A 12322-nucleotide genomic window follows, 5' to 3' on the forward strand; every position below is an offset into this window, starting at 1 on the left:
CGGGGGGAAGAACCTTGCCCTGAGATCCATCCCAAGCCCTGGCACAGCTCCAGCCCTTCCTGGCCTCCTGTCCCTGGCCCAGAGCAGAGCTCAGCCCCTGCCCCTCCGCCTCCCCTCGGGAGGAGCTGCAGCCCCCGAGGAGCCTCCCCTCAGTCTCCTCTGCTCCAGCTGAACGAGCCCAGTGCCCTCAGCTGCTCCTCAGAGCCTTCCCCAGCTCCGTGTCCCTCCTCTGGACACTCACCTCTGACCAGTCCAGGGCCACCCACTCTGGAGGACACGTTTGGTTGTTGCAGGGCTCCAGCATCTTTGGCCGTGGCTGGGTGCAGGAAGCATCATCCAGGGTTTTCTCCTCACTGGCAGAGATCTTCCTCTTGCAGAAGACGCTGCGGGTCCGGACGCCCTCGTTGCAGCTCCGGCTGCACTCGGACCAGTTCCCAATGGCCCAGCTGGAGATGGGTCAACAGCAGAGCTTGGAGGGGCACGCTGGGCTGGGCCTGTCCCCACACTCCTGCACACAACCCTGCTCCTACTCCAGCACAGCCTCCCAGGCAGCTCTGGCTGCACCACAGAGCTCCTGCCCGTCCACCCTTCCCCTCCAGGAGAGGAGCCAGGGCTGGACAATTCCCGAGGGACTCACTGGATATCTGGGACACAGAGGAGAAACCCCTGCCCCAGAGCTGCTCCAGCCGGGCAGTGTCACCACCAGTGGGGGCTGTGACTTGGCAATGGCAGCCAGGGGGGAATTTCACTCTTTTCCAGCCTGGTTCCCCCTGGCTCCAGGGCTGTGCTCCAGGTACTCACGCAGGGGGACAGGGCTCGGTGTTGCAGCTCCTCTGCCGCTCGGGCACTTTGGTGTCAGCGCTGCAGAAGTGGTTGGGGACGGTTGAGCCATCGGAGAGTTTCCTGCACACCACAGACTGGATCTGGCTGCCTGCCCGGGGAAAAGAGGGAAGGGGGAAAGGGAGGAGGAGGAGGCTGAGGCTGGAGCAGAGCCAGGCTGAGGGTGCCATCCCCACAGCTCTGCTCCCACAGGGGGATGTGACACAGCGGCCACTTGTCCCTGCACATGGAACCTGAGCCCATTCCTCCATTCGGAACCAAGGGCTTCTCTGACACCTCCAGAGAACATGGATGGTGTGGAATGATGGTGTCAATGTCTGGATGTGGCACCCTGGGTGACAAGGTGAGGATCGGGCACAGGTTGGACTCAGTGGCCCTGGAGGGTTTTCCAGCCTCAGTGATTCTGGGATTCTAGAATTCACTAGCCAGGGCAGGACACGCCAGAGGAAGGAGGATCACAGCATTCCAGGGATCTCATGCTCAAATGAACCTGTTCTAACCCTGGCCTTTCCAGGCAGCACTTGGGGAATAACAGGAACAAGGAAGGACAACACTTAATCAATGTCTGGCACACCAGACCAGGGCAGGGCCCTGAGCTTTAAACAAGGAACATTACTGGGCCATTCTCCTCTGAATACCAGCTCAGCCCCTCCCAGCCAGGCTCTCCAAAGTCCTGAGACAGCCCAAACCTGTGTGCCACCCCACGGGAAGCAGCCCAAGGACTCAGGGCAGCTCCAGGTGTGTTTCAGTTCACAGACTGACGTGACTGTCCTTGCTCCATCCCTGGCAGTGTCCGAGGCCAGGCTGGACAGGACTTGGAGCACCCTGGGACAGTGGAAAGTGTCCCTGCCATGGCAGGGGTAGAAAATTTTGATCTTTAAGGCCCTTCCACCCATTCCTGTGGCCCAGCTGACGATGGCAGCCAGGTTCTTTGCTGTGGCTGACACAACTCTCACATGGCTGAGCACGGGGTGGGGGCTGTGTAGAGACCCCAGAGCTCCTCAGAGCCAACCAGAGCCCCAGACACAGCACAGGGGGGGTCCCATGTATGGATGCTAACTATGAAGCAGGGAGCACAGCGTCTGGAGAAAAGCAGGCCACATAACTTCCCAGTCTCACCTGAGAAAGCGGCCTGGGCAATCATAAGGAGGAATTAAAACATTCCTCAGAGATACAAGAAGACAGCCTTGCAGGTGCTGTTTGTCAGATTCTTGTTTTCTTGCAAGAGAAAGTTGAGGGGTGGTGAACCCCACTGACCAGTGATGGTGATGTGTTAGTTCACTGACCAATAAGAGTTTTACCTTTCTGTACTTTTGTGTATCGGTCTATAAAAGAAGATCTGAGGTAATAAACCTTGGAGGAACTCTCCTGTTAACTCACAAGAGAGTCTGTGTCGTTCTTCTCACCATTCCCAATAGAGACACCCACGTGTCCCCCCAAAGCAGCCCAGCAGCAGAGCTCACCCCCTGCACACAGCACAGAGCACTTGGTCCATGGGGTGTAGTGCCAGGAGAACTGGCTGGAGCCGTCCCTGCCCACGGGAGCGTTGAACTTGTAGCGGATCCCCTGCAGCTCCGTCCGCACCAGCACCTGCGGGAAAGGCACCCCTGGGACATCAGTGCCCACCTGGCTGGCATCCCACAGCCTCTCCAACAGCTGGAACCTTCCCCTGCCCCCTTCCCAGCCCCTCCCAGGGCAGCCACGTGTGGTGACAGCGGTGCTCGATCAGAGATGGAGCTCCCAGGCACTTAAGGGTGGAATCATCCCAAAACATGACAGGTTAGGGTGGGAGACCTGGGAATTAGGGAGGGGGATCTGAGAGTGCCCAGTGGATGAAGCTCTGGCCTCCTAAGGCCTGGCTGTGGGCTCCTGTCCCCTCTGGGGTGACTCTTTCAAGGGCTGGAGCCCTCGGTGCCATGGTCTGGCTGACAAGGCAGTGTCAGCTCACAGGCTGGACTCGATGGTCTCTAAGGGCTTTTCCAACCTAATTAATTCTGTGCTTGATTGTGTGAATTTAGCCCAATTTACCTCTGGCCTCTGTGTCCCTTTACTCCTGCCAGCCACAGCAGGGGCTGATCAGCTCCAGTCCCCACCCAGCCACGGCAAGGACCAGGATGAAGTTACCAACCATGACAAAGAGGGTGACATTGGTGGGTCCCAAAGCCTCCAGGGACTCGGGCTCCTCAGGGGACCTCCTGTAGTGGAAGGTGGTGCCGGCGATGTCGAAGCGCCGGGGGGGATCGATGGAGAGCTTCCCGTTGATGAAATATTCACCACTCTCCCCTCGCAGCGCTGCCAGGACAGGGGAGGGGGCTCAGCACAAAGCCTCGAGCACCTGGGCCCACTTCAGCCAGGTTCTCCTCACCTGCCGGGCTCAGAGCACGGCCAGGACAGGGGAAATGTCCCTGTCCCACAGGAGGGCTCAGGGTCACACGGAGCCACCGGCAGGGTGGCACCAGGGTGCCCACGGTGCTCCTCAGCCTGCCCAGCACCTCCCGGGGCTGCGGGGAGCTCAGCTGGGCGGGGGTCGGGCTCAGAGCCGGCTGTGCGGGATGGCCCGGGGCTCAGAGCCGGCTGTGTGGGCTGGCCCGGGGCTCAGAGCCGGCTGTGGGGGATGGCCCAGGGCTCAGAGCCGGCTGTGCGGGCTGGCCCGGGGCTCAGAGCCGGCTGTGCGGGATGGCCCGGGGCTCAGAGCCGGCTGTGCGGGCTGGCCCGGGGCTCAGAGCCGGCTGTGCGGGCTGGCCCGGGGCTCAGAGCCGGCTGTGCGGGCTGGCCCGGGGCTCAGAGCCGGCTGTGTGGGCTGGCCCGGGGCTCAGAGCCGGGCTGTGAGGGATAGCCCGGGGCTCAGAGCCGGCTGTGAGGGATAGCCCGGGGCTCAGAGCCGGCTGTGCGGGCTGGCCCGGGGCTCAGAGCCGGCTGTGCGGGCTGGCCCGGGGCTCAGAGCCGGCTGTGCGGGATGGCCCGGGGCTCAGAGCCGGCTGTGTGGGCTGGCCCGGGGCTCAGAGCCGGGCTGTGAGGGATAGCCCGGGGCTCAGAGCCGGCTGTGAGGGATGGCCCGGGGCTCAGAGCCGGCTGTGCGGGATGGCCCGGGGCTCAGAGCCGGCTGTGCGGGCTGGCCCGGGGCTCAGAGCCGGCTGTGCGGGATAGCCCGGGGCTCAGAGCCGGCTGTGGGAGATGGCCCGGGGCTCAGAGCCGGCTGTGGGAGATGGCCCGGGGCTCAGAGCCGGCTGTGGGGGATGGCCCGGGGCTCAGAGCCGGCTGTGCGGGATGGCCCGGGGCTCAGAGCCGGCTGTGCGGGATGGCCCGGGGCTCGGAGCCGGCTGTGCGGGATGGCCCGGGGCTCAGAGCCGGCTGTCCGGGCTGGCCCGGGGCTCAGAGCCGGGCTGTGAGGGATGGCCCGGGGCTGCCGGAGCTGCCGGGGCTCAGAGCCGGCTGTGCGGGCTGGCCCGGGGCTCGGAGCCGGCTGTGCGGGATGGCCCGGGGCTCAGAGCCGGGCTGTGCGGGCTGGCCCGGGGCTGCCGGAGCTGCCGGGGCTCAGAGCCGGCTGTGGTTGCCCGGCAGGGTCGCTAGAGGGGGATCGGGCCGCTCGCTCCTTCCCTGCCGCATTCCCGCTGTCCCCAGCTCGGCACCGGGACAGGCTGGAGGATGGAGGATGCTCCCTCCGTCTGGGATGCCAGGGGAGATCCCAAAGGGGCAGAGCGGGATCCTCAGACACGAGGAGCCCCCACGCAGCGGGCAGGGAGGGATGGCAGCACCCCGGACCCCAGCAAAGGGAGCTGGACCGGGGGGATGCTGCCAGGAGAGTCCTGCTGGCTCCTGCACCCTGCCCTGCATCGCTCAGAGGACAGGGAGGAGAAAGGGGAAAGAAAATCCCTGCTGTGAAAGCGGGACTGAGGCTGGAAAACCAAGCCCGAGGAAAATGTGAGTGTTTTTAATCCCCAGGGTGGCAGAGGGGGAATGGCAGGGAGCCACAGGCAGTGCCAGGAACTGTGGGATGTGGGGTTTGTGCAGGGTTGTGATGCCAACACAGGGCAGAGGCACACAGCAACAGTGGGGACACGGGGACACAGCCCACACTGCCCACAAATCCCAGCCTGGGACCCCCCAGCCCGTTCCCAGCTGCAGTGGGAAGTTCTCCTTGCCAGGCCTTTCCCAGACCCTGTTAATCCCAGGGAGAAGCAGGGCCTGGCCGGGATTTCAGCATCCCTGTCTCACCCAGGTAGTTGATGGAGAGGTTCAGCTCCCGGATGTCGATGTGGACGGAACCCTTGGGGATCTGGATCACCTCCTCGTACCCTGTGGGACAGCCAGGTGAGTGGGACTTTCATCCCCCAGTCCCAGAGCCAACCCCTTGTCCATGGGAAATGATGGAGAAAGCATTTTGGGCACCAGAGTGGAGTGGCTTTGCACAGTGGGACTGGCTGGGATCAGAGTGGGCTGGGGAGCAGGGAAGGAGCTTGGAGCTCTGTGTCAGAGATTTGGGGCTGGGGCACGGCTGGGCTGGTGGACAGGAGGGATTTGTTCCCCTCTAGCCTGCTCCTGCCCCTTGGGATGTCGCTCTGGGATTTGTCCCTGCCTGTCCCCAGGGCAGGGTGAGGTTGAGGAGGGATTGGAGGGTGACCAGGTGTTTGTTCCGTACCTCCCTCGGGCAGGGAGTGGTTGAAGATGCCCTCGATGGTCTCGCAGGAGCTGCCGTCTCCCCCGCACACCCGGCACTTGTCCTCCTTGGAGTCGGAGCCCAGCACCCGGTCACAGCCCACGTGCTGCGGGAGGAGCAGCAGGAATGAGCCTGGAGGGGCCCTTCCCTGCCCTTCCCTCCCCTGCAGCACCCCGGGGTCCCCTCACTGCCCTGGGCACCCCCTCAGTGCCACCTCTGCCGCCCCTCTCCTGGGAATCCGGGGATAGGCAGAGCTTGGGATGCCCGTGGAGCTCAAGCCCCGTCCCTGCTGTCCCTGTGTCCTTGTGGCCTCTGTCCCTCTGCCCATGGGGTGGCACAAGGGCCACCGGCAGCTGTGGCTCCCTCGGGGACAATCCCCCTCTGTTCCACAGCCTGTTCAGCCCTGTGGGGACACAGATCCTGGAGATACAGGGAGGGAGACAGACACACGGTCTGTCTGTCTGTCTGTCTGTCTGTCTGTCTGCTGGGGGATGTTGGTCACTCTCACAGTGCTTTCTTATAATTGACTTTTCCAGCTCCCCCCAGATCCCAAGGGAAGCATCAAAGGGCCTGGAGCTGCACAGGCTGGGAGGGCAGAGATCCATCCATGAGACAGGGAATGCCTGCAGAGAGGATGGGCACAAGCCCCGGGTGGGAATGTTCCTGCTCCCAATGGGTGTCCAGGCAGAGAAATCATGGAATTACAGCATGGTTTGGGTTGGAAGGGACCTCAAAGCCCATCCAGTGCCACCCCTGCCATGGCAGGGACACCTTCCACCATCCCAGGCTGCTCCAAGCCCCGTCCAGCCTGGCCTTGGGCACTGCCAGGGATCCAGGGCCAGCCACAGCTGCTCTGGGCACCCTGTGCCAGGGCCTGCCCACCCTCCCAGCCAACAATTCCTTTCCAATATCCCATCCAGCCCTGCCCTCTGGCACTGGGAGCCATTCCCTGTGTCCTGTCCCTCCAGGCCTTGTCCCCAGTCCCTCTCCAGCTCTCCTGGAGCCCCTTTAGGCCCTGCAAGGGGCTCTGAGCTCTCCCTGGAGCCTTCTAGAAGTGAACACCCCCAGCTCTCTTAACCCTCCACCCCTCCCATGTCTGTGTGAGGAGTTTGAGGGCCTCACTCCCCTGTCCAGGGTCTGTCCCTGTCCCCCTGTCCCTGTCCCTGTCCCACCTTGCACTCCCCGTTGACACAGATGTCGTTCGAGTCCTGCCTGCACGGGGTCCCGTCCACCACGGCCGCCGCCCGCTCCGTGTAGAAGTTGAAGCCCTCGGCCAGGCAGTTGAGGGAACAGGCCTTGACACCCCCTGGGGAAGGAGCAGAGCTTCAAACGGGGCCACCAAGCAGGGAAAAGGTGTGGAAAACCAGGAGGATGCCCCTGGAGGAGGGACCCCTGGGGGGACACTGCCAGCCTGAGGATGTGGGTTGGATGTGACAAACAAAGTGATTTCCTCTCATCTGGGTCACTCCTGGCACTTCACGAGTTGTAAAACCCTTCTGCCCACTTTACCAGCAGGGAAACTGAGGCAGCAGCTCCTGAGTTACCTTCCCAAGGTTTTTTCAGCTGCCAGAGCAGAACAACCAAGTTCTGGGCCAGAGAAATCGCTCCTTTCTGTCCGAGGCTGGTGGTACCAAACCCCTCCCAGCAAAGGCCACAGCAGCACGAGGATGGAGGAGAAGGATCTTTAAATTTAAATTTCTGTATTTCCTATATTCTCCAACAACCTTTGCCAAAGCAGCACTGCAGGAATAGCACCTGGATATCTGGATAAAGTGCCTGGGGTCCAGCAGAGCATTCCCTGGCTCCTGCCACTGGATTTTATCTAATCCTGGTCTGGCCTGTGGCGTTTGCTGCCTTTACTGAGCATCCCAGGAGACCCTGAGCTGTGGCAGTTCCCTCCTGGAGGCAGCACCCACAGCCCTGATCCCTGTGCCAGGGCTGGGAAGCACCTTGGATGGGAGGAGTGGGAATGTGCAAAACCTGAAACTCAACCCAGAACATCAAAGGGGCAGAGGGAGGGGAGGGGGGCCCAGCTGTGCCTGGGAGCACCCGAGAGCAGCTGCGGGGAAGAGAGAGCAAAGCTGGGAGAGGGAGGAACAGGAGGAGGCACGAGAGGGGAATTCAGCAGCTTGGAGGCATTTTCTGGAGCAGGATGCCTGGGCAAGCCCCTGGAGAAGCTCTGGGAAGCAGCTGCTGAGCAGGGGGAGCTCAGCAGCCACCCCTGAGAGCAGGGGCTGCCCTTGGGGTCCAGGCAGGGGGCTGGGACCCAGGTCCTGTGGTCACACTGCTCCATGGGGGATGATGCCTTTGGATTTTAGCTTTTATGTTTTTCACACATTTGTAATCCTGTGTATAGCTCTAAACTCCACACAGAGTGTCAGCTACTGTCTTCCCATTTTGGTCAGACACAATTCCTCTCCAGGCCTGGGAATCAGGGACACCTCACTGCCTCAGGCTCCAAAAGTGCAAACAAAAATGAGCTGGGGGAGAGAAAACTTGGGGTAAATGACTTCATTACCTGAAGCTGGAATTGGAAGATTAACCCCCAATATGCAAATGGGCCAAACTTTAAAAAGTGTGAAAACCCCTGACATCCATTTTTGGGTGCAGCCCCTGGGGGATTTCCTCTGCCCTAAATGCACCTGAAGGCCCTTCAATAAATAAAATTGCTTTTTATTCTCTTCACTTTGCCCGGCCTCTGTTTTCAGGTAGCCTGATAAGGCCTCAGGGATGAATCCCTGCTGGCTCTCCCCACTGGACACTTGGGAAAGGCTCCCATGGGGACTCCTGCCCTTCAAAGTCCCGTGGAAGAGGAGCAGGGAGAGGGAGAGTGGAGGAGGCAGAGAGGGGTGACCCTGCATTGGTACCCATGTCCTGACTGCCACTGCTGCACGAGCTGGCTGGGCCACCCGAGCTCTGGAACAGTCCCCACATCCTCCCTGGGCACCATTTCCAGGCAGGATTTGCCCTTGGCAGCCAGGTCACCATTTCCAGAGGAAAGGAGGCTGCAGTCGCTGCCCAGCTGGGAGTGCTTGGCTGGCCAAGGGTGCCCTGGGCATCACCTTGTCCTTGTTCAGGTGGCTCCAGTGACAGCTGTGACCCCAGGACAGCAGCACTGAGCACAGCAAGGGCAAGTCTGGACCACAGAAAGATCCTCTGGAACAGCACGAAGAGCCTTGGAATTCCTGGAGATGGGAGCAACCCATGGAACATCCACAGAACGAGTGGGACATCTGAGCTGGCCCAGGGAATGTTGCTAAGCACAGTTTTGGAATCCCAGAATATCCTGAGCTGGAAAGGACCCTCAGGGATGATCAGTGCAGCCCCTGGCCCTGCCCAGACCCCCCAAGAACCCCACCCTGAGCATCCCTGAGAGCGCTGTCCAAACGCTCCTGGAGCTCTGGCAGCCTTGGGGCCGGGCCCATTCCCTGGGGAGCCTGGGCAGTGCCAGCACCCTCGGGGGGAAGAACCTTGCCCTGAGACCCATCCCAAGGCCTGGCACAGCTCCAGCCCTTCCTGGCCTCCTGTTCCTGGCCCAGAGGGGTGAAAGCCCCAGCCAGGCACCGTCCTGCAGATTCTGACCCCCTCCCTTGGGGTCTGCCGTGGTTTTTCCTTTGCCTGTTTAACAGAGCTGTTAGAACAGAACATTTTCAGCTGGCTGCTGCCTCTGAGGATGTTTTGTTCCTCCCACCTGCTCTCTCCCATGGAGGAATTAAGCCTTATTACAATTTCTGATGAGCAATCTCCTGTTTTCCACAAGCTCCTGCTCCTCCCATCGCTCTCCCCGAGCTCCCACATCGGCCAAGAGCGAAATGAAGAGAGCAGAGAGCAAAGCAAAGCAAACAAACAAACAAAGCCACGTTCAGTGAGGTATCTGCAGGCTGCTGAGCTCAGTGCTCCTCTCTGGGATCGCTGGGAATGAGCACCAGAAGAGCCCCACACACAGCCCAGGGACCGGGATCCAGCTCCAGAGGAATGATGGATTTGTCTTTCCAAAGGAGCTGCTGATAGATGAAAGCAGCACTGAGAGATAACAGAAACAATGGGATGGATTCCACGGATTGATGAATGGAAAAAGATATTTTACCTTTACAAACAAACTGTAAATTTGGTAAATTGCTGGTAAATGAAATTGGATATACCGTAACACCATAAATTCCATAAAAATTAAAAATTAAGAGTTGGGGTTATACATTAGAAGGGAATCTTAGGTGTCAGGCATTCCAGGAAGTCTGTGCCTCTCAAGTACCTCATCCAGTGGGGAAAGAGAGAGGGAAATGTGGTTGGGAAAAGGAGGCTGTGCCCTCCAAAAATCGAGAGTCCCCAGGGGAATGCCTGGTGGCCTCTCCCTTTATTCGAATAAAGTAAAAGCACTCTTCTGTCTCCTTTTTGGACATAAACCTCTGGTGTTTGTGGGTTCATTTTCCTGACAAGCTCTTCCCCAATCCCTTCAGGACTGGTGGGTGCTCCTTGTGTGCAGGGTGGGGGTGCTCTGTGCCCAGGAGATTTCCCAAAGAAAGGTGGGGAGAGGCACCAGCCATGCTTTTGGGAATGTGGGGATGAGCTGGGCAGGGGAAGGGGCTCAGAGGAGGGCTGGGGTGGTGATGAATCTGCCGAGGAGCAGATTCCCTGCCAGCTGGAGCAGGAATGCCCAGGGATGAGGCTGCCAGCAAAGGGGGATCCTGGGGGCTGCTGGTGCCAGGGGGAGGGAGGGAGGGAGGGAGGGAGGGACTGACACCCCCCATGCCCCAGGGCTCTGGCACTGCTGGAAGGACTCAGGAGGAGAGGAGCAGCCCCCAGTGCCACCCCAGTGCCCAGGGCAGGGCAGGAGGGGCCGCTCCCTGGGCTGGGATCTGTGACATGGGGAAGGTGGAGGTGCAAGGGACGTCCCCAGTTCCTCCAGGATGTGCCTCTGACACCCAAAGGCCACCGAGGAGCACAAACCCCCCCAGGCATGTGAGGATGAAGGTCCTTGGGCTGCTGAAATTGTGGAGTCACAGAGGGAGTTGGGTGGGGAGGGACCTCAAAGCCCCTCAGTGCCACCCCTGCCACTGCCAGGGACACCTTCCACCATCCCAGGCTGCTCCAAGCCCCGTCCAGCCTGGCCTTGGGCACTGCCAGGGATCCAGGGGCAGCCACAGCTGCTCTGGGCACCCTGTGCCAGGGCCTGCCCACCCTCCCAGCCAACAATTCCTTCCCAATATCCCATCCAGCCCTGCCCTCTGGCACTGGGAGCCATTCCCTGTGTCCTGTCCCTCCAGGCCTTGCTAAAATTCTCTGTTTTTCTTTCCAGCCCCCTTTAGGTGCTGCACACAAACCAGGTCTCCCCAGTCCTGAGAGAGCCCAGACTTGTGCAAAGAAGTCCCTTGTCCTTCCCTGCTCCATGGTCCCTCCCCAGGGGACAACAGTGACTCCCTCTGACCCTGAATAAACAAAATAAAATTGCTCCTCATGACCATTGCCCACAGCCAAGGTGGGAAGAGGAGATGAAGCTCCCAGATCCCTTCACAACACGGCACTGTCAGCACTGCCAGCCCCCTGAGGGGAGAGCTTTCATCACTTGTTTTATGGCAGAGGAAGCTGAGGCACAGGGAGAGGAAGGGGCTCTTTATGAAAGCCAAAAACCCGTTTCAGGGTGAGGTGACACCTCCAGGGTGACGTTGAGCTGGCCAGCCAAGCCCTGGGCCATGCCTGGGGAGGAGAGAGGTCTGAGCCAGGGCAGCTCCAGCCTGCAGGGTTGTCTTCCACCTTGGCACCCACTGGGGCCTTGGGGTGACTTTCCAGCCTCACAATTTGATTATGTTTTTATTGATCATCCCCTGCAGCCTCAGCACAGCTGCTCCAGCTGCAGGAGCCCTGCTGGGAGCTGGGCTTGTTTACACAGCTGGGAAAGGTTTCCCAGCCCAGTTCATCAACTCCACCAAGGAGACGAGCTGTTCCTCCTCTTTGTGAGGAGATTTCTGCCTCAGAGCCTCCTCCTGCCCCTCTGCAGGACCCAGGGCTGACCTCAGAAAGGGGAAGTGCTGCTCTTTGAAGGATCCACCGGCTCCCATCCCTTCTCCTGCTCAGGAAGCTTTCCCTGCCTGCTCTGTCTCCTCCCCACCAGACTCTCCCTTCTCCTCTCCACCTTCCTCTGCTCCCTCAGCAGCTTGGGATCCAGCCTGGAGGGAAGAACCGCCCCAGAGCTGCTGGGACAGGGGAGGTGACCTGGGATGGGGGCACAGCAGGTTCCTGGAGGGGTGCACTGGCACCAGAGGGGCGGCAGCACATCCCAGGAGCTCAGAGAGGCCAACCTGCGGCACCAGAGCTGCAGAAATCCTGACAAATGTCCCCAGAGCCCTTGGGCCAGCAGCCCCTCACAGCCCCTGGCCCAGACTCACCTCCCCGGTAGGTTTTCCAGGTGTAGTACTTCCCTCGGAAGGGCACATTGTCAAACTCGGCACACTGCAGCTCTCGGAAATCCTGCGAGCCCGGGGGACAGTCCTGTGGTCACACAGCCACCGGTCAGTGAGGCCAGCAGGGCAGGGGCTGCTCCAGGCACGGCCACCAGCCCCTGGGACAGGGCCACCAGCCCCTCTGGGACAGGGCCACCAGCCCCTCTGGGACAGTGCCACCAGCCCCCTGAGACAGGGCCACCAGCCCCTGGGACAGGGCCACCAGCCCCGACACTGGGACAGGGCCACCAGCCCCTGGGACAGGGCCACCAGTCCCGACACTGGGACAGGGCCACCAGCCCCTGGGACAGGGCCACCAGCCCCTCTGGGACAGGGCCACCAGCCCCCTGGGACAGGGCCACCAGCCCTGACACTGGGACAGGGCCACCAG

General features: G+C 60.9%; 1 protein-coding gene across 3 annotated transcripts in view; it reads right to left on the reverse strand.

The window, feature by feature from the left end:
* The window catches only part of ADAMTS10 (ADAM metallopeptidase with thrombospondin type 1 motif 10), a 64452-nt gene that overhangs the window by 3694 nt on the left and 48436 nt on the right, over positions 1 to 12322 (reverse strand). For all 3 annotated transcript variants that reach the window (XM_058858371.1, XM_058858373.1, XM_058858372.1), the window contains 8 exons: positions 11878 to 11980; positions 6670 to 6803; positions 5480 to 5603; positions 5056 to 5136; positions 2969 to 3132; positions 2304 to 2430; positions 802 to 931; positions 242 to 446 (listed from right to left, as the gene is read on the reverse strand). In XM_058858371.1, coding sequence (XP_058714354.1) covers positions 242 to 446; positions 802 to 931; positions 2304 to 2430; positions 2969 to 3132; positions 5056 to 5136; positions 5480 to 5603; positions 6670 to 6803; positions 11878 to 11980 — 1068 coding nt within the window. The remainder of the gene's footprint in view (positions 1 to 241; positions 447 to 801; positions 932 to 2303; positions 2431 to 2968; positions 3133 to 5055; positions 5137 to 5479; positions 5604 to 6669; positions 6804 to 11877; positions 11981 to 12322) is intronic.

This window comes from Poecile atricapillus, chromosome 28 (assembly GCF_030490865.1).
Source record: "Poecile atricapillus isolate bPoeAtr1 chromosome 28, bPoeAtr1.hap1, whole genome shotgun sequence".
In the NCBI taxonomy this organism is placed as follows: Eukaryota; Metazoa; Chordata; class Aves; order Passeriformes; family Paridae; genus Poecile; species Poecile atricapillus.